Genomic DNA, 26,443 nt, shown 5'->3' with positions numbered 1-26,443 from the left:
GATTTTTGTTTTTTACTATTTCACATGGGTGAGGTGAGCGGCAGATGGCATGAGATTGCACTGAGGTTACCTTACTGTTAGGGTGATTGCCCTTCTGCCGAGATCCCTGACGCGCTGTTGTGGGTTCGTCGCATCAACTGCGGGGAGGAGGGCGGATTGATCCACTGGCGTCCCTAGCAACGGTGCGCATGTTGGAGGAGGTTCGGGAGGAGTCTGGGTGACGCTATGGTCACATGGGCAGAGACGCTGGTGATCAGGTGACTCGGAGATGATCATATGCCCAGAGTAGGCACATATTATGACACTACTTATGAGCGTATCTGCATTCACTTATGATGACATCAGCACTTCACTGACTGGGTGATTGGCCTCTCCTGTGAGAGTGGGCGTGTTTTATGGTATTTAAACATGATCTTTTAGAATACACATTGTGTTTGATAAAGGCTGTGAGTCAGCCGAAACGTAACTACCCTCTGCACGTTTGTTCACTTGAGCGGCTCCCAATAAAGGGATCTTTTTGTACCGGACATGCTGCCTCCACCTTCATTTATTGGATTGTATACATAGGAGCCCTGATGGATCTTGGACTCCAGGTAGGCTGCTGCATTCCGGATCACCATGAGTTCTGGTGAGTGCGATTCCACAATATTTTTTTGCTATGTGAGGGAACATTGCAAGTGCAGCAAGTCCGGCCAATCGTATCTTAATTCTGTACCTTTCATCTTGAGAATTTGCAGAAATGTTTACCAACCAACCTCACTGCCAGTCCAAGATTCTGCCGAGAGACCTTAGGCTACGTCTACACTACGACATTTGTCGCACGACTTATAACTAGGGCACAACTATATGCAACATTTGTAGCACCAATGTCGCGCGACAATTTTTATAATGGCAGTCTATGGTGTCGCACTGCAGCATGCTGCGACTGCGACGCAACAGTCGCAGAAAAATCCATCTTGAATGGATTTTCTGCGACTGTCGCGTAACAGTCGCAGCATGTCGCATGTTGCAGTGCGACACCATAGACTGCCATTATAAAAATTGTTGCGCTACATTAGTGCAACAAAATGTTGCGCGACAAATGTCGTCGTGTAGACGTAGCCTTAGAGGGACAGAGAGAAGAAGTACTAAAATGTCCATCATTGCTGTTGTCCATATGTTGCTATTGGGAAAGGATTTGCACTGTGATCTACTCTGGAACTGTGCCTTGTTATTGTCGGATGTACAACTATTCCTATTCTGCCTTTTAGTAAAGAGAGACTTATTTATTTACACCGACTGGCCTGGTTACTGAACTTACTATTCGATGGCCATTGCACCTGGCCTTTTTTCCTAAACACTTAACACTAAGGGCACCCTAACTAGCCCCAACATCAGTGTGTGTCCCGAGGGAAAAATGGGTGCACCATCCAGTCACTGCACGGCATTAGGAAGAGCCAGAGGGGAGATTGCCACGGTGATCAGCGACCATAACAACCACCTTCCAGGCCACAACTCCCATCCTCCACTCCCCCTATCCCAGGCTGTCTTAGACACTAGCAGCTTATAATAATACATGGATAAATAATGTGGCCTCCCACAGGGTTTCAGCAGCTAGACACATAGCGAATAGCTGATCACCAGGCCAGCATCTATGGAGGTAGGCTGTAGTTGTTCTGTACTAAGGGCACTTACACACAAACACACTTTGTACAAGACTAACATAAGAAAATGAGAGACAATTATGTAGGACATTGCACTGCAATACCGCAAGGTCAGGTGTGAAGATGTGTATAATAATAGATGTCCTCTAATTAAGTTGGGGAGTCTATTATTGAGGTTGAGAAGGAGGGAAGCTTACAAATGATGTTAAACAGGACAAGCAAGCAACTGTACATCAAATAACCTATGAAAAATGCTCAGAATTCTTAAAAAAAAAAAAAAAAAGTTATACTAACTTCCCGTCACATAGTATGATTGACTGCAAGGTGACATTTGTATGTTGGGAGGAACCAGGAAGTTCTGAGCCATTTGTTTGTTCTCATTTACTGTCTGGACAACCCCTTAACACCTTTCACAGTTGCTTTAATGCTGCAAACACTGTCCTCAGGCGCTAGACATTGCAAACAAACCATTTATCAATCACACGACAAATTTGCTGGAGTTTTTCTACCTCGGGGCAGTTTTCACCTTCCTGCCAAGGCCATTTTTTGCAAATCCGACATGTGTCACTTTATGTGGTAACAACTTTGAAACACTTTTACTTATCCAAGCCATTCTGAGAATGTTTTCTCAAGACACATTGTACTTCACGACAGTGCTAAATTTGAGTCAATATATTTTTCCATTATTTATAAAAAAAAAAAAATTTACCCAAAATTTGCAAAGATTCACAAATTACAGCCAAGCCCCATGATTGATAATGCTCCGTGTCTCTCTGTGAACATTTTACTACAAAATCACTGTGACAACGTTGTAGTAAAAAGATCACAGAGAGGCACGGAGCATTATCAATCACGTTAATGCTCCGTGTCTCTGCTATCCGGAGCGGGGCTTGCTGTTATTCACGTTGCGGATGACACACACGGCATCCGCTCGTGTGAAACAGCCCTTACACTTTTTGTGAGGGAAGGTGACCAAAAATGCAATATTTTGTTTGTTTTGTTTTTTACTACATTCACCTGACAGGGTGGATCATGTGATATTTTTATAGAGCCGGTCGATAATGATGTGGCAATACCTAATATGTATACTTTTCTCTTTTTTCCTATTTTTTATTGCTTAATTATAGGAAAATAGCGCTTTTTTTTTTTTTACTTTAAACTTTTATTTTATTTTTATTATGCAAAATCTTATTTTTACTTTTTCTTTCCCACAACATTTTTTTTTTTTTCTGTATTGTAATGCATTAGCTGTAAGTGTATTAAACACTGCAATATACTTATAGCCTTCCTGCCAGGGGGCTGGATCATACCAGTGTATTACTGTATTGCAGCGGCAGCAGCGAGCGCACGGCGTCATAGCAACCAATGATGCCGTGCGCTCCTGCTCTCAAGCAGGAATCCAGGGCGTGGTTCCATGGACTGCTCACGGCCGTCACAGCAGCGCGGGGACCCGATGGGGAAAGGGAGGGAGCTCCCTCCACACACCACTCAGTGGGCACTGACCGCAGCATAGTGAGGGTTAATGCGCCGGCATCTGTGTTTTCACCGATGCCGGCGCATACAGCAGGGGTCCGGCTTAGTTCTATGGCGCTAGTTCGGGAAGGGGTTAAAAGTTTTTTTTGAGATAGTATAGGTCATCAGTATCTGATCAGTGTGGGTTTGACATCCGGGGCCCTCACCGATCAGCTGTTTTGAGAAGGCACCTGTGCTCCTGTGAGCTCCGCAGCCTTCTCACAGCTCACCAAGCACAGCACTGTATATAGTATAGCGGCTGTGCTTGGTATCGTGCTTAGCCCCATTCAAGTGAATGCGGAGTTACTGGCATAAGAAAAGCTGTGAGAAGGCAGCGGCGCTCCCAGGAGCTTCAGTGCCTTCTCAAACAGCTGATCGGCGGGGGTCCCAGGTGTCAGACCTCCCATTGATCAGATACTGATGACCTATAGGTCAACAGTATAAAAATCTCAGAAAACCCATTTAATGTCAGTTTATTTTTATTTTTTTAAAGACTAAGACTGGCCAAAATGATAAAAGTCTCAGGTCTAAATCTTAAGGCATTATGCTAGTTTCAGAGGAGCGTGTCCTGTGCGGAAATCATGCTCTGTGTTAGTGTGATTCCCCGTTATGGACACTGCTCATTTCATAGGAGCACATGGCATTTTACTGATTTATAATGCTGTGAGTCTCTGCATGACCTGTATTTACTGAATTATACTGACAGCATTATGTCAGTATAATTCTGTAGAAGTAAGACACACAGCATTATAAATCATTATAATGCTGTGCCCTCCTGTGAAAGGGTAGTTTTTGGCAGACAGTGGTTTTTGGAATGGATCTGCACCAAAAACTGTGCAAACAACGCACGGACACGTACGGAGCTATTTTTGACACTTCCCATTCATTTCAATGGGAGATTCAGAGCAAATTCCCATTCCCAAGATAGGGCCATGCTACTTCTTTTTCCCACTGAAATGAATAGAAGGCTGTATATATGTCACTAGAAGTAGACTGGAAAATATACAAGATTTTTGGACAGTTGGTCTACAAAGCTATGAGCTCTTTTTTTGTAAAATAGCAATCGAAGACGGTGATTAACATATCTTCTTGGTCAATGGCTACTGCAGGGTATTGTTTCTATTAAAGTCTTCCCTTCAAGAAATGCTGGGGATCCTCTCTCTCTGCAGCAGGCGCTGTCACATGTGATCTCAACAAGGGGAAGACTAGAGTGCCTGCAGTGAGAACTCAAAGTGACATTCTGTTATACACCATGACACACTGCTCCAGCCTAAGCCATGGCGCTCGTGCCCTTTCAATAGCATTATTACACAAATGCAGTGTGGGCATTTTAGTATATCTAGATATTTACATCCGTTATAATATACACTTTAACCCTTTAACTGTCTTCATTGGAATGTGACTTCATGCTAGTGTTTGGACGTGACACTGAAAAGCTACACTGTAAACCACACTGGGAACTGATGTGAGGGAATACGGTACATTAGCCACACAGGACTACAAAGTAACACAGGTGCCACACTTCTTTCCCAGCATACTCTCTATGGTCATAGCTAAGTGTTTTCCTGTCTGTTTCGCACTCAAAGGATAGAATTGTTAGGCTAAATCATATTCAGTCTGTGAAATACGTTCTGTCAGGGGTATTTCCCAGGCTGAAAGCAGCTACCGTGACAGACCACTATAATGATTTATAATGCTGTGGGTTCCTGCCAGACCTCCGCGATAAGGAACTGCACTGACATAAAGCCATCAGTGCAGTTCATTACAGTGGACGTTGGGGCAGGACCTCACAGCATTATAAATCACTTTAATGCAGTGAGTCTGTGTCACAGGAGCAGAGTTCAGTCTGGGAAATACCTCTGACACATGGAGTGTATTTCATGGACTGAATACACTCTTGTGAATCTTGTGAAATTGGCCTTCCTGTCCCCTGGGATGAAATATGGCTGGTACACACTGGGGATGCAATGAGTCCCAGGAGACGGTGGGTAGTTATAACTCACGTTTACTGGCTCACACCTATAAGTCAGAGCGTAAGAAGAAAAAAGAGAGGGTTAATCACCAGACCTTCTAGTTGAGGGTCTGAGAAAAACTTTTGCAGGGCGCCAAAGGAGGGCAAAAATAGGAATAGATGTCTAATAATTGTGGGTGGGCAGGCTGCCAATGGTCTCCACCTAACCCTGATGACCACAGGGTAGGTGGTTCAGAAAAAAAGTGGTTGTGCGTGGGAACGCTAAAAAAGACCAGGTAGATGGCGCCAAAAACCCTTGAATATCTGCTCCTTATGAAGGGGGCCCATACAGAGGCCCCGAAACGCGTTGAGCTGTCCATTGCCCCACCCTGGCTTTTGAATAAAAGGAAAGAAAAAGGATAAGACTCCTGAGTGTGTTTTCGATCCGATTCTGACATCTCTACAGGCGACCCAGGCGCAGGAGGCGTGGTGTGGGTGTCTTGAGCTTTATCCTACATTACCCTCCTAGGTGAAGTAAGTCATCATTAATATATAATTTTTTATATAAATTTTTATATACCTTTGATTTATATCTGTTTTTATGTGGTCAGATGTGATTTTATATGATACCAATTATTTTAAACATTTGATTTTACACACTCTGTGGGCACACACTTAAAGTGTGTTAACATCATAGGGTCCGTAGTTTCTATTAAAGGGACCCACTTTTATCCCCTATCCGTATTCAAGGGTTTTTGGCGCCATCTACCTGGTCTTTTTTAGCGTTCCCACGCACAACCACTTTTTTTCACACCTATAATACAGAGGCACAACGTGCACATCAATTCTCACATGGACACTCAGTCTTCAACTGAACAAAGCAATGTTTTTGGCCACACCATAGATATCGGTCATCCAAAAGAAAGAGTGATGGCCTGACACTATATACGGTAAATATGACCTATTGTCTACTGGAGGGTGCAGCAAAAAAACTGAAAACGAAATCCCAGATGAATATACAAGGAACTGCAGGCTTCTGTTGACTCAACAATAAGAAAGGGAATGGACAAAAATGGGAAAAGTGACAGAGGAAACCAGTTTAAGGGTACTTTCACACTAGCGTTTTTGTTCAATACTGGAAAAGAACTGATCAGTTTTATCCTAATGCATTCTGAATGGAGAGCATTCCATTCAGGATGCATCAGTTCAGTCTCACTTACGGTTTTGGACAGAGAAAATACTGCAGCATGCTGCAGTTTTATCTCCGGCCCAAAATACTGAAAGCTTTCCGGAATACCGGATCCGGCATTAATTTACATTGAAGTGTATTAGTGCTGGATCCGGCATCAAGTATTCCGGCAAAACGTATCCGACTTTTCGGTCTGCACATGCGCAGACCTTTAAAAATGCAATAAAAAAAAAATGTATACCGGACCCGTTTTTCCGGATGACACTAGAGAGACGGATCCGGTATTTTTAATGCATTTGTCAGACGGATCTGCATCCGGATCCATATGACAAATGCCAAATCCACAGGCTACATAAAAAAAATCTGTACAGGCTCTGTGTGGAAATTGACATGCAATGCAGATTTTAAACCCAAGCATGTCAATTTATGCTTCAGATTTTCACCATTAATATTTAGAAGAGGCTAAGGTCTATTGTCTACTTAATCTGCCACCGACAACAGCATTTTACATTAGGAGACATCTTAGCAGGCATGAGTAGATCCCTCTATGAAGTCATGTTCTCCTCAGCACGAGTGTTCCTAACACACAAACATCCTTCATGGGTAGATGTCAACTGACAGTACTGAAATGGCCAAACACTATATAAATATGAACCATTACTCCAGGGTGCTATAACAACACATTCAACAAGTCACAAAGATCCCAGGTGAACATACAAGGAACTGCAGGCCTCTGTTGCCCAAATTTTCATGTCATAGAGACATGTCAGAAATGATGGCTGGTGAGGTACAGGTGCTAAGACAACCACCAGTTGCTAGAACGAAGGGGTACAGTAGAAGTCCTCTAGCGATGCCAGCATTTTTCATCTCTCCCCAGGGGGCTGGGTACAGACAATATACATTTTTGAAGGAATATGCTCTTCATAGCCTGTACCCAGCTGCCCAAGGAGAGCTGAAGATGCCAACATCAGCCAGTGGTAGCACAACATGGACCTCCAGTGGTGTGCTCAGTATGTAGACATACTTCTGGACTCCTGTATCAAAGGTAAAGATTTTAAAAAAAAAGATGCTAATTAATGACGCAAACGTACGGCTGATCAAAGCAGACATTAAAAGAAATTCAAGTAGTGATGCCAAATGGACCCAGTTTATTAAGATGAATACATCTTTCATACATTAGACACAATTCCCTCCAATATCATTGGCACAGAATATGCTGTAATTAATAAATGAGGGCCATTGTTCTTATTGACATTAGCTTCTTTATACTATGATTTTCCTTAACATAGAAAGCTTCCATGGACTGGGTCCAAGATGAAATCTGGGAGTATCATTACGTTCCTTATCATGCCATCTGTAAGGTCTTCACACATAGACATATAAAACACTAGAAGGTTTCACAACAGAACATCTTTGCTGTCTCAACAACACCAGTGATGGTGCCAGTAGATATATTCATAGAAAAAGAAAGCTCCTTTGGTGCTCAATGCAGGGGTTTTAGCAGGGTCCTAGTTATAGGGGTCGCAGCTAGTGCCAATGGTGCACCACCAACTATTGTTAGCGATGTCTCCCTGCCCCGCCGTTACCTCTGATAGGCTTCGGGCTTAGTGCCTGTAGCCTATCAGAGGCCGGCACATGCGGCATGATGACATAATTCTCATAATGCCCCCTGAGCCAGGCAGCTTACAGTTTCAGACACAGGCTGGAAGAGACTGTTTTTTTGTTGCTATTTGGAATAAGAGCCAACGAAGGATCATAAATATGGGTGGTTTGAGTGTCTGAAACACTTTACGGGAAAAAAAAAACCTCATCCACAGGCTACATAAAAAATCTGTGCAGAATCCGTGTGGAAATTGACATGCAATGCAGATTTTAAACCCAAGCAATTTATGCTTCAGATTTGCACCATGCACCATTAAAATCCTGGCAAAATCCATGTGTAGTTAATGCAGATTTTTTCTGCGGTTTAAGATGTGGAAAATGTAATGATTTCATGTAATGATACTGCACCGCACTGCTGACAGCCACACGGAGTTAAGTATTTGTGTTTATTATTTTTCACTTGGCACCATGATGTTGGGACACCATGGGGAGTGAGGGGAGCAGCACTATGGGGGCACTAAATAGGGGTATTTTGTAGTGACACACATAAGAGGGCATGTCTTTGTACTGGCTCAGATTATGGGCGATACTGGTTCTACTGGGGCACTAAGAGGGGACTTTTTTTTTGTACTGGCACACAGAAGGGGGACATTTTTGCACTGGCATCCATTATAAGGGGGTATTTTTTTCACTGGCATGCATTATAAAGGGGTATTTTTTGCTCTGGCACGCATTATAAAAGGACATTTGTACTGGCACCCAAGGGGGCATTTTTGTATTGTGGAATATTATAAGTTTTTTTTTCTGGCGGACATTATAAGGGCGTATTTTTTGTACTGGCGCACATTGTAATGGGGTATTTTTGTACTGGCACGCATTGTAAGGGGGTATTTTTTGTACTGGTGCGCATTATAAGGGGGAATTTTAGTAAAGTCATACATTATAGGGGGGTATTTTTGTACTGTCACACAATATAAGGAGGTATTTTTTTGCTGGAGCACGTTATAAGGTGGTATTTTTTGTACTGACACACATTAGAAGGGGTTTTTAGTACTGGCGTGCATTATAAGGGGGAATTTTTGCAATGGCATACATTATAAGGGGGTATTTTTGTACTGGCGCACATTATAAGGGGGTATTTTTTGTACTAGTGCACATGGTAAAGGGATAAAAATTTTTACTGGTGCATATTATAAGGGGGAATTTTCTCTACTGGCACATACTATAAAGAGAATTATTACTACTGGGGGACTGGGAATATGATTAAGGCCTCTTGCACATGACCGTCTGCTGGCCGTGTCCATGCTGCGGACTGCAAATTGTGGCACGGGCACCTACTGCGGGGCAGTCACATGCGGATTGCGGACCCATTCACTTGAAAGGGGTCCGCAATCAGTCCGTTCCGCAAAAAGACTGAAAAAGTTATATTTTTTTGCAAAACGGAAGCACGGAACAGAACCCCACTCAGTAGTGCTTCCGTGGGGTTCCATGCTTACGTTCCGCACTGCATCTACGGATTTGCGGAACAACAAGGACAGCCTTTAATATAAATGCCTATTCTTGTCCCAAAGCGTGGACAAGAATAGGACATGTTATTTTTTTTGTGCGGGGCCACGGAACGGAGCGATAGGTGCGGACAGCACACGGAGTGAATTGAAGTGAATGGGTCCGCATCAGAGCCGCAGATGCGGACCAAAACAACGGCCGTGTGCATGAGGCCTTACCCTGTATATTTTGTAGAGCTGTATGTAATGTTTTCCAAGTATGTCTTTAAGAGTAGGGCTGGAGGAAAGGGGTTAGGTTGAGAATTTAGCATGGGGGGGGTGACATTTCAATTTCTGCTTCAGGCAGCTGAAAGACGCCCCTGCCCCTTGACACAAAGCACTGAGGGAAGGGGGCCCAAGTGGCACTCTTGCACCAGTGCCCATGAGCCTTTAGCTACATCCCTGGATTTTAGAATACATCCTAACACCATTGGTTCTTGACATTCAACATGTAAGAGGGTTGAAAATAGCCTTGCCCATTTTACAAGACAACACTGTATTCTTTGTAAGAGTTCGGTTGCCAAGTTGAACTGTTTAGCGACTGCTGCTGAGGACACGCCAGCACTGCAAATGTTATGTTTATGCACATTATTACATCTCCCTGCACTTAAAGGGATAGTCCCATCTAGGTACTTATGGGATATCCACCAGATATACCATAAATGTGATAGCAGCAGGTCCTGGCACCAGAGGCTTCAGAGAATTTACTGTGTAAACTGCCTGTTGCCACTTCATAAGACAGTGTTCACATTTAACCTGTTGCCTTTTGCTAAGACTGTGCCCTCGTTTATAGTCTGTAACCAAATCCCTGTTGCCCCATTATGACACTGTAATAATTCAGTCTGTGGCGTCTAGTAAGAACTCTCTAGTGTGAACAGTAAAATCTGATGTTCCCATCACATCTGATTCTGCATAATTCCTTCTGCCTTCGGGTGCCACGTATACCACTAAAGGGACACCAACATCCTTTCTATGAGGTCTGTCCCCCTTACCAGTCATTTAACTTCCTCTTACTTACCCTTCCCCACAAATTCTTATTTATTAGCCCTCATGCACACGATCGTGCCTTTTTTTGCGGTCCGCAAAAAACGCAAGCCGCCGGTGTGCCTTCTGCAATTTGCGGAACGGGCGTCCCATTGTAGACATGCCTATTCTTGTCCGCAAAATGGACAAGAATAGGACATGCTATATTTTTTTTTGCGGGGCCACAAAACGGTGCAATGGATGCATCTATTGCAGCCCCATTGAAGTGAATGGGTCAGCACCCGAGCCGCAAAAACTGTGGCTCAGATGCGGACCCGTAAAAAACGGTTGTGTGCATAAGGACTTATACACATTTCTCATATCCTTCTACCCCTGCAATTTCACAGGGTCAATGCGTATTTTCTAAATTATTATATAGAAAGTGCAGCCTATGGCCTGATTCAGATGGCTGTATTTTGTATTTGTGCTGCATGGTCCCTCGGTACTCAGGACATGCACTACTTTGGCCCATGTCTCATGAGCCTGGAGATAATTTCCTCTAGTGGTTGCCAGGTTCATGTCCAACGCCAACTTAACTTCGAATTAAAAATCATCTGTGTGTTGCAGCCACAACATTGGCGATTGTAGTGATTCTTCATTACCACATATTGCAAGCAAAATTCAGCAGAGTAATAGTAGTGATCTGTCATCAGACTGTGCAAGGACTTTAACCCCATAAAAGATGTGCAGGTGACCATGCACTACTGAAAGTCACCATTCTCTCCTTTAAAGGGTAACTGTCATGTTTTCATAAAAAAATAAATTTAACATATGTTACTGCTGCAGAAGCATTATGCACAAAACAATCTTTAGTTTCTTCACATACCACTGTTTTCCTTGAGTTTTTCCCTTAGTTATGACTGTTTAAACATTTAGAATATGAGGACCTTCTCAAGATGGCAGTTCTCTGAGGCTAAAACTGTTTTCCCTCATTTCCCATACACACTTTCTCTAGCCAGCAGCTACCTGCCAGCCAATCAGATTGGATTACTAAGAGACACGCTTCCTCACTCTGAAGCCTAATGCAGGCATGCATTGTGAAGGACCGCCCCTCTGTCTTCTATTTAGACTAAAAGAAAGACAGACAAGCCATAGCAATGGTCTTTTAAGTAAGCAGTGGAAAATGACAGGAGACATTAATGTATTACTGATCTTTTGACAATTATTGACAGACTAACTCAGGTATACATGCCTAGTGCTGATAAACTAGCAAAAAAAAATATATGACAGTTAAGGCCTCATGCACACAACCGTTTTTTTTTTTTAAGGTCCGCAAAAACGGGGTCTGTAGGTCCGTGATCCGTGACCGTTTTTTAGTCCGTGGGTCTTCCTTGATTTTTTGGAGGATCCACGGACATGGAAAAAAAGTTGTTTTGGTGTCCGCCTGGCCGTGCGGAGCCAAACGGATCCGTCCTGAATTACAATGCAAGTCAATGGGGACAGATCCATTTGACGTTGACACAATATGGTGCAATTGCAAACGGATCCGTCCCCCATTGACTTTCAATGTAAAGTCAGGAGTCCCTTTTATACCATCGGATCAGAGTTTTCTCCAATCCGATGGTATATTTTAACTTGAGCCGTCCCCATCACCATGGGAACGCCTCTATGTTAGAATATACTGTCGGATATGAGTTAGATCGTGAAACTCAGATCCGACAGTATATTCTAACACAGAGGCTTTCCCATGGTGATGGGGACGCTTCAGGTTAGAATATACTAAAAGAACTGTGTACATGACTGCCCCCTGCTGCCTGGCAGGTGCTGCCAGGCAGCAGGGGGCAGACCCCCCTCCCTCCCCTGTAGTTAACACATTGGTGGCCAGTGCGGCCGGCCCCCCCTCCCTCCCCTGTAGTTAACTCATTGGTGGCCAGTGCGGCCGGCCCCCCTCCCTCCCCTGTAGTTAACTCATTTGTGACCAGTGAGGTCGGTCCCCCCTCCCTCCCCCTCCTAATTAAAATCTCCCCCCCTATCATTGGTGGCAGCGGAGAGTACCGATCGGAGTCCCAGTTTAATCGCTGGGGCTCCGATCGGTAACCATGGCAACCAGGACGCTACTGCAGTCCTGGTTGCCGTGGTTACTTAGCAATTTGTAGAAGTATTATACTTACCTGCGAGCTGCGATGTCTGTGACCGGCTGGGAGCTCCTCCTACTGGTAAGTGACAGATCATTAAGCAATGCGCTGCACAGACCTGTCACTTACCAGTAGGAGGAGCTCCCAGCCGGTCACAGACATCGCAGCTCGCAGGTAAGTATAATGCTTCTACAAATTGCTAAGTAACCATGGCAACCGGGACTGCAGTAGCGCCCTGGTTGCCATGGTTACCGATCGAAGCCCCAGCGATTAAACTGGGACTCCGATCGGTACTCTCCGCTGCCACCAATGATAGGGGGGTAGATTTTAATTAGGAGGGGGAGGGAGGGGGGGCCACTGGCCACCAATGAGTTAACTACAGGGGAGGGAGGGGGGCCGGCCGCACTGGTCACCAATGAGTTAACTACAGGGGAGGGAGGGGGGGGCCGGCCGCACTGGCCACCAATGTGTTAAATACAGGGGGGGGGAGGGGGCAGTCATGTACACAGTTCTTTTAGTATATTCTAACCTGAAGCGTCCCCATCACTATGGGAACGCCTCTGTGTTAGAATATACTGTCGGATCTGAGTTTTCACGAAGTGAAAACTCAGCTCTGAAAAAGCTTTTATGCAGACGGATCTGCGGTTCCGTCTGTGCAAAAGCAGCCTACGGCCACGGATCACGGATGCCAATCTTGTATGCATCCGTGTTTTTTCACGGTCCCATTGACTTGAATAGGTCCGCTGTCCGTCAAAAAAATAGGACAGGTCCTATTTTTTTGACGGACAGGAAACACGGATCATGGATGCAGCTGCAAAACGGTTCATTTTCCGATTTTTCCATGGACCCATTGAAAGTCAATGGGTCCGCGAAAAAAAAAAATGAAAACGGCACAACGGCCACGGATGCACACAATGGCCTTACCCTGTAAATATTAATCACGAGAAGAACAGTCTTGAGATCAGGATCCCAAGAAAAGGTATGGTGTAGTGCTACATGACTGTGAAGTCAATAAGCTGCTGTACAGTATTTGTTCTGGTTTGGCTTTTTATCATTTGTACACAATGCATTTGTTTTCTGATGTTCAGCGGCCCCACCCCCAGCCAAATCACCTGCGCGAAAAGTAACCATATAGTCACTGCACTCACCTGCCCCGTGTACAGAACTCATCATAATCTGAATGCATATCTACCATGCTTAGTTCTATCATTATATCCCAGTAGATATCTGACTAGGGTGCACTTCCATCATACCTGGGAACGCTGGTTAGATACGTCAGAACATTCTGGAACTCAGTCTCTGGGATCTCACTGAAGGCTGGGTATTCCGGAAATGTTATGACAGGACAGCCATTTTCTCCCCTTCCACCTAAAACAAAAATGCATTTTGTGATTAACATGAGCTGCCACAATGCAGACATTCTGTGTTCAATATCCTGGAGCTCAGATATAGAGGAACATCCCAACCATTTGTAAAATAATTAACACGCCATCTATCTGAAGGTACGTTCACACCAGCCTTTGAAATCCATTAGGCTGTTCCTGCAGAGGAACATCCTGCCTGAGCTCACCTTATCTGGCATAGCTGGATAATACTGGGAATCACCAGATCCCCATTGACTATAATGGGATCCCGCCACTTTCCGTCATAAATGCCAGGTTTCGTCCGGACAAATACCAAAGTGTTTTTCGTCTGGCTGACAGACGGCATTAATGCTGGAACAGGCTGCTGGATCTCCTAACCCTAGTGTGAACTTTTCGTAACAAAATCTAATTCTATATGTTCCAAGAAAAATAGTATTTCCTGTATCATATGTAATACTAAGTATTACAATACAACTATTACTGGATTCTCAAGAGAGAAAAGTGCTCAGTATAAAATCCTTACAATATTGTTACTTCTAGACACTAGAGGGCACTTCAGGACTGCACAGAAGATACTGTTATATAGCCATCCACATGCAGTGAAGAATAATGGGCTGACATGGAATGTAAAGAGAACATTAAGGTCCCTTTCACACGAGCGTGATTTCCGCGCGGGTGCAATGCGTGACGTGAACGCATTGCACCCGCACTGAATCCTGACCCATTCATTTCAATGGGTCTGTGTACATGAGCATTGTTTTTCACGCATCAGTTCTGCGTTGCGTGAAAATCGCAGCATGTTCTATATTCTGCGTTTTTCACGCAGCCCTGGTTCCATAGAAGTGAATGGGGCTGCGTGAATAACGCATTGCATCCGCAAGCAAGTGCGGGTGCGATGCGTTTTTCACTGATGGTTGCTAAGAGATGATGTTTGTAAACATTCAGTTTTTTATCACGCGCGTGAAAAACGCATCAAATCGCATTGCACCCGCGCGGAAAAAAACTGAACAACTAAACGCAATCGCAGACAAAACTGACTGAACTTGCTTGCAAAATAGTGCGAGTTTCACTGAACGCATCCGGCCCCAATCCGCAACGCCTGTGTGAAACCAGCCTAAAAGGGTATGGAATATGCTATAAATGTTCAATAGGTGCAGGTCCCAGAGGTAGGACCTACGCCTATCACATTTATGGCAATTCTTTTTGATATACAGGTATATGCCAGTTGGGAATACCCTTTTAAAGTTGTGCCTTTAGGGTACATGCACACGGTCAGGATTCATGTGCGGAGAATCTGCACTGAAATCCGCAGGTATTCGCAGGCAAATCTGTGCGGTAAATCTGCATCAATTGGTGCAGATTTGCATGCGGATTTGCGTGCACATTATGTGCGGATCTTCCGCATGCGGATTTTACTAAGTGAATGAAGAAAATCCGGTCAGGAAAAATGAAATAAATTGACATGCTGCGGATTCTAAAATCCGCACCGCAGGTCAAAATTTGTGCGGGAAAAAAATCTGCATCGTGTGCATTGAGAATTTCAAATTCTCATAAAATACAATGTACATGACCTACTGTGCGGATTTTCTGCGCTTAAAATCCGCACACAATCCTGATTGTGTGCATTTAGCCTTACTGTTATAAATCAACACACTTTCCTCACAGTTTGCTATGAGTGGGTTGGATCCTATTCCTATCCAAACCAAATGTCATATAATACATCAATATGAAGCTTATTGACAGTCCTCAGCATAGCATTTCATATAACATGCATGAAATCAACTTGCCAGCTGTGACAAGTTATTCCCTATCCACAGCATAACGGATAACTATTAAATCGGTGGGGGTCCTATCCCTGGAATCTCACCGATCACAAGAATGGGGACCCCGTACCCCCAGAAAAAAAAGAAGCGGAAGGTCAGCATGCATATCGCCACTCCATTCATCTCAATGGGAGTTCCAGAAATGGAGGAGAGCTGTACTTACTTATCTTGGAATTTACCGTAGAGATGAATGGAGCAGCAGAGCGCATTTTATTAAAAGAAAATATGAAAATTTTCCTTATGCATAAAATCAAGGCATTTTTAAGAATTATTCCCTCTATAATCAGATTCTTCAAGATAAGACAGGGTCTCTCTGCACATGAGAACAAACACATGAGAACAGACAGAAAAGCTCATAAAATCTTAAAATACGATTGTCAATTTTAGCTTTTTGCAAGTGAAAACTATGGATTAAAATGTGGCAAAAACAACTGTAATGCTTAGGCTAGATTCACATCTGCCGATATTCATGCTGGACACCTGATGGACAACATTATAGTGATTGGAATACGTCAGGTGCCAGCCGTGTTTCATTGCATTGTACTCATTTTGAGCTAAAAATTATTTTATCAATTAGTCTTTATTAAAAATGATGAGCAGTTTTCCCTGCACAGCTTTGAGTTTATCTACTAGCAGGATCTGTATTTTCTCTCTAATCCTTCAGGCGGGGAGTTGATGGGCTCCATATCTCAGATTTTCTAAAAACTCATTAAAGTTCAATCCTTATCTTACTGTTAAGAATGTGGCTTAATTAAGTGTTTATTACCTTTTGGCAATTTAGAGATAAGGGTTATTAGATGAGATGGCACAAAGTGAAAATTAGAGTACCAGTCACACAGCTAGAAAAACAGTTCACCTTTTGTGACAAAACAGCCTAATATTTTTTATAAAGACTAATTGAAAAATATATATTTCTAGCCCAAAATGAGTAGAATGCAATCATAAAAAAAATTGTCCCCGAAGGTACATATAGCCTTTAACCCCTTAAGGACTCAGCCCTATTTCACCTTAAGGACTTGGCCATTTTTTGCAAATCTGACCAGTGTCCCTTTAAGTGCTCATAACTTTAAAACACTTTGACTTATCCAGGCCATTCTGAGATTGTTTTTTCGTCACATATTGTACTTCATGACACTGGTAAAATGAAGTCAAAAAAAATATTTTTTTTGCATAAAAAAATACCTAATTTACAAAAAATGTGGAAAAATTTGCAAATTTCAAAGTTTCAGTTTCTCTACTTCTGTAATACATAGTAATACCCCCAAAAATTGTGATGACTTTACATTCCCCATATGTCTACTTCAGGTTGGAATTATTTTGGGAATGATATTTTATTTTTTGGGGATGTTACAAGGTTTAGAACTTTAGAAGCAAATATTGAAATTTTTCTGAAATTTACAAAAACCCAATTTTTAGGGACCACTACAGCTCTGAAGTCACTTTGCGAGGCTTACATAATAGAAACCACCCAAAAATGACCCCATTCTATAAACTACACCCCTCAAGGTATTCAAAACTGATTTTACAAACTTTGTTAACCCTTTAGGTGTTGCACAAGAGTTATTGGCAAATGGGGATGAAATTTGAGAATTTCATTTTTTTGCCTAATTTTCCATTTTAACCCATTTTTTCCACTAACAAAGCAAGGGTTAACAGCCAAACAAGACTGTATCTTTATTGCCCTGACTCTGCCGTTTACAGAAACACCCCATATGTGGCCGTAAACTACTGTACGGCCACACAGCGGGGCGTAGAGTGAAAGGTGTGCCGTTTGGTTTTTGGAAGCCAAATTTTGCTGGACTGGTTTTTTGACACCATGTCCCATTTGAAGCCCCCTGATGCACCCCTAGAGTAGAAACTCCATAAAAGTGACCCCATCTAAGAAACTACACCCCTCAAGGTATTCAAAACTGATTTTAAAAACTTTGTTAACCCTTTAGGTGTTGCACAAGATATAATGGAAAATAGAGATACAATTTCAAAATTTCACTTTTTTGGCAGATTTTCCATTTTAATATATTTTTTCAAGTAACATAGCAAGGGTTAACAGCCAAACAAAACTCATTATTTATGGCCCTGATTCTGTAGTTTACAGAAACACCCCATATGTGGTCGTAAACTGCTGTACGGGCACACGGCAGGGCGCAGAAGGAAAGGAATGCCATACGGTTTTTGGAAGGCAGATTTTGCTGGACTGGTTTTATTGACACCATGTCCCATTTGAAGCCCCCCTGATGCACCCCTAGAGTAGAAACTCCAAAAAAGTGACCCCATTTTAGAAACTACGGGATAAGGTGGCAGTTTTCTTGGTACTAGTTTAGGGTACATATGATTTTTGGTTGCTCTATATTACACTTTTTGTGCGGCAAGGTAACAAGAAATAGCTTTTTTGGCACCGTTTTTTTTTTTTGTTATTTACAACATTCATCTGAAAGGTTAGATCATGTGGTAATTTTATAGAGCAGGTTCTCACGGACGCGGCGATACCTAATATGTATACTTTTTTTTTATTTATGTAAGTTTTACACAATGATTTCATTGTTAAAACAAAAAAAGTTTTAGTTTCTCCATAGTCTAAGAGCCATAGTTTTTTCAGTTTTTGGGCGATTATCTTATGTAGGGTCTCATTTTTTGCGGGATGAGATGGCTGTCTTATTGGCACTATTTTGGGGTGCATATGACTTTTTGATCGCTTGCTATTGCACTTTTTGTGACGTAAGATGACAAAAAATTGCTTTTTTTAAACCGTTTTTATTTTTTTACGGTGGTCATCTGAGGGGTTAACTCATGTGATATTTTTATAGAGCCGGTCGATACGGACGCGGAGATACCTAATATGTATACTTTTTTTTATTTATGTAAGTTTTACACAATGATTTAATTTTTGAAACAAAGAAAATGATGTTTTAGTGTTTCCATAGTCTAAGAGCCATAGTTTTTTCAGTTTTTGGGCGATAATCTTGGGTAGGGTCTCATTTTTTGCGGGATGAGATGCCGGTTTGATTGGCACTATTTTGGCGTACATGCGACTTTTTTGATCACTTTTATTACCTTTTTTGGGAAGTAAGGTGGGCAAAATTTAAATTTTCTCATAGTTTTTATTTTTTTATTTTTATGGCGTTCACCGTGCGGGGAAAGTAACATGACCGTTTTATAGATCAGGTCGTTACGGACGCGGCGATACCAAACATGTGTAGGGAATTTTATTTTTTTCATTTTTAATTAGTGATAAATGTGTTTTTTGATTTTCACTTTTTTTTCACTTTTTCTTACTTTTTTTTTGACCCAGACCCACTTGGTTCTTGAAGATCCAGTGGGTCTGGTGTCTGCATAATACAGTACAGAACCTATATATGTTTCTGTACTGTATTTTACTTACACTGAACAGATCTATGCTTTCAGCACAGATCTGTTCAGCACCATTGACAGCAGGACGCCTGAGCAGGCGTCCTGTTGCCATGGGAACCTTCCCAGTCTGCCACAACTTCGCAGACGGGGAAGGGTAAGGACTGGGGCTTCGGGGGGCTGTCTGGGGGCTCTCTCCCTCTCCCATCGGGGGGCTGCAAAGGCACAGCAGCCCCCCGATGGGAGAGGGAGGGAGCTGCATCTTACTGTTAACTCTTTCCATACAGCGGTCCGTACGGACCGCTGTATGGAAAGGGTTAAACGGCTGACATCCATTCACAGATGTCAGCCGTTTATACCAGGGTGCCAGCAATGTGCTCGCACCCTGGTATACCCACTAGAAGCCAACGATTATTCGGCGGGAGGCGGGCGGGGGATCGCGATCCCGCTTGCCGCACCGCCCGCCTCCCGCACCGCCCACACCGCCCGCAACACCCCCCCTGCACCTCCCACCAGGCTAAAATCATGCAGGGGTGCAGGGAGGGTGATCACTATAGATTTGTGCCACACTAAAGTTTCTGATCGCCGCGGTCCCTGACCGCGGCGATCAGAAACAGCAGAAATAGCAACAAACCGCAGGTCTGAATTGACCTGCGGTTTGCTGCGATCGCCGATACGGGGGGGTCACATGACCCCCCCAGGCGTTGTGACAGGATGCCGGCTGAATGATTTCCGCCGGCATCCTGTGCGGATTAACCCCTGGGGCGCCACAATCTCAATTTAAACTCATGACGTACCGGTACGTCATGGGTCCTTAAGGACTCGGGAAACATGCCGTACCGGTACGTCATGGGTCCCTAAGGGGTTAAGGGACACTTCCATCAGAATGGGATATTTTTAAATATGCATTTATTGTTTTGCTGTTTATTTTCTTTCCATTTTGTCACAATCATTGAAAATGTAATACAAAAAACATTTCTCAGCTTTTATTTACATTTGAGCAAAAAAATACAAGATGTTCCACACTGTGGAAAATCTCAGAGGACGTGGTCGGAAGCCAAAAGTGACACCTGTGCTGGCCAGGAGGATAGTTAGAGAGGTGAAAAAGAATCCAAGGATCACCACCATGGCTATCCTGGTGAATCTGGGCTCTGCTGGTGACAATGTCTGAAGGCAGACAATCCAACGGACACTGCACACTGCTGGGTTCCACTTCTCCAGATAAGGCACACAAAAGCTTGCTTGGCCTTTGCAAAAGCTCATCCTGACAAAGAAGACGACTTCTGGTCCTCTGTGTTATGGTCAGATGAAACAAAAATTGAAATGTTTGGTCACAATGATGTTTCCTTCATTTGGCGTAAAAAAAGGAGAAGCCTTCACCCAAAAGAACACCATCCCCACTGTCAAACATGGTGGGGGGAACCTAATGCTTTGGGGGTGTTTTTCAGTCAATGGATCAGGGAACCTAATCACAGTAAACGGCACCATGAAAAAAGAGCAATACATGAAGATTCTCAACGACAACATCAGGCAGTCTGCAGAGAAACTTGGCCTTGGACACCAGTGGACATTTCAGCATGACAATGACCCAAAACACACAGCAAAAGAGGTGAAGAAATGGTTAGCAGACAACAACATTAACGTTTTGGATTGGCCCAGCCAGAGTCCAGACTTGAATCCAATTGAGAATCTGTGGAGGGAGCTAAAGATCAGGGTAATAGCAAGAAGACCCTCCAACCTGAAAGATTTGGAGCTCATTGCTAAAGATAAATGGGCAAAAAGCTGGTCTGCAATTATAAGAAGCGGTGGGCTGGGCTCCTCAATCAGGGCTTCCAGTCTGAGGAAGGAGCAGGCTGCACCAAGGCCTGCGGGAGCCAGGACCCTCTAACACTGTGTGGGGTAAGCACTGATTTGTGTTTTGGGGAGCTGGGTGGTAGATCCAGATCCCGATAGAGAGGGGAAACTACTGTGTAGTCAGTGACCAGACGGCCTAGGATTTATGTTTATGGGCTATGTTGTGATGCCTGTAAAAGTGATAATAAAACTGGTTGTGGCCAGTTTGCAAAAAAACGGAAGTTACTCCATGTGCATTCAGTTTCCGTATTTCCGTTCTGTAAAAAAATAAAACATGTCCTATTATTGTCCGCAATACGGACAAGGATAGTACTGGTCTATCAGGGGCCAGCTGCTCCGTTCCGTAAAATACTAAAATGTACAAGGATGTCATCCGTATTTTTTGCGGACCGCAAAATACATACTGCACTGTCCTGTGCATGAGGCCTTAGACATGGTGCACTGAATGACTGATAAAATAACCCTTGTATCTGCAAAACTAACAGATGAAAATTACCAATGTAGAAGTCTATTTCCCAATTCCTAACAAACTGCAGCTTTTTTTTTTATATTTTTTTTTTATCTAGCTTTGGCTTTTTGTTAGTTAGAGAAAGAAACTGACCAGTGACCACCTTGCTTTCTATTTCAGCCCTGTGGACACAGAGGCAGCTCAAACAACTCTCCTGTGTGAGAAAGCTGAAGAAAATCAATATAGGAAAAAACTTACCATGTGTAAACATTGTCCTGGCCGTCAAGTGACTCTCTAGGAGGAATTGTATCAAATAAACTTAAAGGGGTTCTACAGTTTGTTTTAACTGATAATCTATCCTCAGGATAGATCATCAGCTTCTGACCGGCGGGGGTCCGACAAGTCAAGTGAACAGAGCTTAGCCCCGCCCAGGCCAGTTGATATTAGTCGTGATGTCACTGGGCCAGCGGTAAACAGTGAGAAGGCCGCAGCGCTCCTAGAGCACCGCTGCCTTCTCAAACAGCTGATCGGCAGGGGTCCCGAGTGTCGTACCCCCGCCGGTCAGATGCTGATGATCTATCCTGAGGATAGATCATCAGTTAAAACAAACTGCAGAACCCCTTTAAAGGAGAAAAAGGCTGCAGCCAAAGTCATATGAAATAAGAAATAAACTGAGAAATAAGGTCCTCTCTCATTCACACTTGAGTTGCTAATTCCAGTATTAAGATCCGGCATAGGAGCTCAATATCGGAATTAAACTGATCCATTCTGATTTTGCGCATCAGGAAAAAATCGGATCCGTCACTAAATACATTGAAAGTCAACGGGTGACTGATCAGTTTTTTTAGGCTTCTAAAAAAACTGATCCGTCACCATTGACTTACATTGTTTTCAGTGTCGGGTCTGCTTTTTTCTATTTTTATGAGCTTACACAAAACCCCAGCTTGCAGCAGAATGCTGATGGAACAGAAGACATCCTGAACATATCTCTTTCCATTCCGCTCTAGCAGCGCCGCTGCCTTCTCAATGTTTACCGCTGGCCCAGTGACGTCACGACTAGTATCAACTGGCCTGGGCGGGGCTAAGCTCTGTTCACTTGATTAAACAGAAACATTTTTTTCCAGTATTGAGATACTCTGCCGGATCTCAATACCGGAAAACAATGACGAAAGTGTGAAAGTAGCCTAAGTTCTAAGGAGCTGTGTAAGATTTTAAATGACTAGAAAGGTAAAGACCATACTGTGAGGACCATACTTCATATGGCCTTATTATATAGGGCTGTACAGTATAATACTTTTACTTAACAGTGCAAGTGTACAAGACTTCTAGTGACATGATTAAAAATACATAAGGCACGTTACACCCAAGCTATAAACTGCTTATTACACAGACAGAAATAAATCTTATTTAAACATCATGATGTGAACTAGTGTATTGGAATAGGCCCAGAAGAAAAAAGCCAATTGACTGCAACTTGGGTACACACCTAGATCTGTCAGCCGTCTGTCAAAAACACAGAGTAAAAAGGGTAAAGTTGACAAACCTAGTTACACAGTGACACATATCCTGCTTCAGCGTGTAAAATTTAGAGACACATTTCCATTAAATAATGGAAACCTGAAGCAGCTAAGATATACATATATATATATATATATATATATACATACACATACACACACTGTACACAGAGAGTGTATAGTAAGATAAGAGTATTTTTACTCTTTATGAAACCTCATTGAGATGACCAGCCAGAATTGCATTGAGAAGTGGACATCTAAGGAGATGGTTTTCTCAAAGAAGACAGTATACAATATATATACTTATACTGGTACTCAAAATCCGGTCTGGAGAAGAGGGATGGTCTTCTCAAAGAGGTGGTCCTTTGGAGAAATGTATTTGGTATGTGGGTCACCGCACAAAAAAACCCTCTGGGGCTGGAATTAATCTGTATTCACAGATAATGTGCAGCAAAAAAATAGTCCCTACCATCCTGGAAGATGCAGTTCCTCTATATGAAGTTTAGGAGTGCATTTCTTTATGACTCTTCATTTTGACAAGTCAAGAAAGACAATGAAAACACAAGGGATGCTACAGGCTTAAAGGGGTGGCCAGGTTTAAACAATCACTTCTGATAGGTCCCCAAGAAATTTGCTGATTGAGGGAAAATATGCTGGAAAGTAATTTTGAAGACTTTGAAGGAGAAGCACCAAAGTATATTTATACATAAGTGGCCTTTAAGGGAAATCATTGGCATTTTCCAAAGGATCTAGAGGGTAGAATCTACAGTGCTTTTGCATGGACCAGAGGAAAAGCTACTGCTGTACTTATACACTCACCTAAAGAATTATTAGGAACACCATACTAATACGGTGTTGGACCCCCTTTTGCCTTCAGAACTGCCTTAATTCTACGTGGCATTGATTCAACAAGGTGCTGATAGCATTCTTTGAAATGTTGGCCCATATTGATAGGATAGCATCTTGCAGTTGATGGAGATTTGAGGGATGCACATCCAGGGCACGAAGCTCCCGTTCCACCACATCCCAAAGATGCTCTATTGGGTTGAGATCTGGTGACTGTGGGGGCCATTTTAGTACAGTGAACTCATTGTCATGTTCAAGAAACCAATTTGAAATGATTTGAGCTTTGTGACATGATGCATTATCCTGCTGGAAGTAGCTATCAGAGGATGGGTACATGGTGGTCATGAAGGGATGGACATGGTCAGAAACAATGCTCAGGTAGCCCATGGCATTTAAACGATGGCCAATTGGCACTAAGGGGCCTAAAGTGTGCCCAGAAAACATCCCCCACACCATTACACCACCAGCCTGCACAGTGGTAACAAGGCATGATGGATACATGTTCTCATTCTCTTTACGCCAAATTCGGACTCTACCATTTAAATGTCTCAACAGAAATCGAGACTCATCAGACCAGGCAACATTTTTCCCGTCTTCAACAGTCCAATTTTGGTGAGCTCATGCAAATTGTAGCCTCTTTTTCCTATTTGTAGTGGAGATGAGTGGTACCCGGTGGGGTCTTCTGCTGTTGTAGCCCACCTTTCTTTCCCATTCTGACATTCAGTTTGGAGTTCAGGAGATTGTCTTGACCAGGACCACAACCCTACATTGAAGCAACTGCCATGTGATTGGTTGACTAGATAATCGCATTAATGAGAAATAGAACAGGTGTTCCTAATAATTCTTTAGGTGGGTTTATACAGAAGGTCCAGTACGGTAAAATTCGATTAATTCCAGTACGAAATGGTCTGGAAATCCCACTAATCCAGCATAAAAAACGATTTCATGCTGGATTGGCAGGAAAAATGACCTGGTAGGCTTGCAGAGATCAGGTCTGCAGTGGCCATAGGTCTGTGCTGGAGATCTGTCAGATTATATAGGAATTAGTCTTGATGGATATATGTTTTGGACATCAGTGATGTCAGCTGTAGGTCAGTGCCACAAGGATCAGCCATGTGGAGTGTCATTTTCAGGGGTGTAGCTAGTGAGGGACAACCAAAGTATTTGGCCCAGGTGCACAGTGCCTATAGGACAGGAGGAGCCACTTTGCCTTGGCAAGATTGTTTCGAGAAACAGCTAGTTCAGCAAACTGAACCTTTGCTCCGGGGGAAGGAAAGTCTAGCTATAGCTCGGGCTGTTGGCAATGACAAGTGGATATCTGCATTGTACTGATGGAATGTGTCTGTGTACCAGTGACTACTTGTCATTGAATAGGTGCCATGGTAAATTCTATATATTTTTGTACTGGGAATTTGCACAGTATTTTTTACACAGACCTGCCCAAACATCCAATAATTTACTGTAGAAATGTCAGTAATATGCCACTTTAGTTTTCTTGGAAATGTAGAACTATCAGAACTTTGCTGTATTCCTCTTGCCTAGTTGCTCTCAGTGTAAGGCCCCCTGCACACGAACGTGTGCTTCCTGTCGCAGTATTGCGGACTGCATTTGCAGATCTGCAATACATGGGTGCTGTTCCGTGGGCATTCCGCATCACTGATGCAGACCTATTCACTTGAATGGGTCCGCAAATCCAGAGATGCAGAACGGAACCCTACGGAGTGCTTCCGTGGGGTTTTGCCTCGTACTTCCGTTCCGCAAAAAGATAGAACATGTGCTATCTTTTTGCGGAACGGCCGGATCGCAGACCCATTTAAGTGAATGGGTCCGCGATCTGCTGCGGCTGCCCCATGGACTATGTTCGTGTATTGCGGGCCGCAGCACGACCACAGAGTGCACACGTTCGTTGAGTAAAAAAATAATATATATATATATATATATATATATATATATATATATATATAGCGGAAAAGGAGATTTGGCGGCACCAGCTATTGGCTCAGGTGCTGGGTCCAAAGGAATGAGCTTTCCACCTTCTAATATAAGCAGAGAATCGGACAGCACTCCAAGACTTGAAAAAAGTAGAAATCTTTATTCACCCATGTGAAAAATAATTTGCGACGTTTCAGCTCACAATCGAGCCTTTCTCAAGCAATGAAACACAAGACTGTGCATGTCTTATACAGCTTTTTCAAAAATCAGACAACCAATGAATTTTACAAATCAAGACATGTGACTGGCAAACATGTGAAAATAGTTCACCTCATTAGATCATGTGAACAATTACTTATGCAAAGTACCATACTTGCTGGATACACAGGGACGTGTCCATTAGTGTTGCATCCAAGCTTGTAACATTTAAATAATGTATACTACAAAGTGCATATGTGCATAAATAAAGTGCATGAAGATACAAAAGAATCAAATCATGTATTAATGTTTAAAATCATACACCACAGAGGCTGAGGGAAAACAGTGAAGGTTTGATCATGTTCGACAAAACCGCATGTTCATGTGAATACTGGCCAAAAAAGCCCTGTTTACTAATACTGTCAAAACCACAGCATGTCAAAGACAAACCTCAACCCACAGTGTGCGCTCGCAACTGCGCTCCAATATATCCTAGGCAGCCAGATATCAAACTACTGCCGTGTGGGGACTATTGCATACGCACAATGTGACATTATTAAAGGCATCGTCTTTGTAG

General features: G+C 43.0%; 1 protein-coding gene across 8 annotated transcripts in view; it reads right to left on the bottom strand.

Moving 5' to 3' along the window:
• Positions 1-26,443, bottom strand: part of MCF2L (MCF.2 cell line derived transforming sequence like) — a 315,580-nt gene that overhangs the window by 70,499 nt on the left and 218,638 nt on the right. For all 8 annotated transcript variants that reach the window (XM_044284023.1, XM_044284027.1, XM_044284026.1 and 5 more), the window contains one exon: positions 13,793-13,907. In XM_044284023.1, the coding sequence (XP_044139958.1) occupies positions 13,793-13,907 (115 nt within the window). The remainder of the gene's footprint in view (positions 1-13,792; positions 13,908-26,443) is intronic.

This window comes from Bufo gargarizans, chromosome 3 (genome assembly GCF_014858855.1).
Source record: "Bufo gargarizans isolate SCDJY-AF-19 chromosome 3, ASM1485885v1, whole genome shotgun sequence".
In the NCBI taxonomy this organism is placed as follows: Eukaryota; Metazoa; Chordata; class Amphibia; order Anura; family Bufonidae; genus Bufo; species Bufo gargarizans.
The sequence above is the reverse complement of the archived record's forward strand: the minus strand, read 5'-3'. Positions and strand labels throughout refer to the sequence as shown.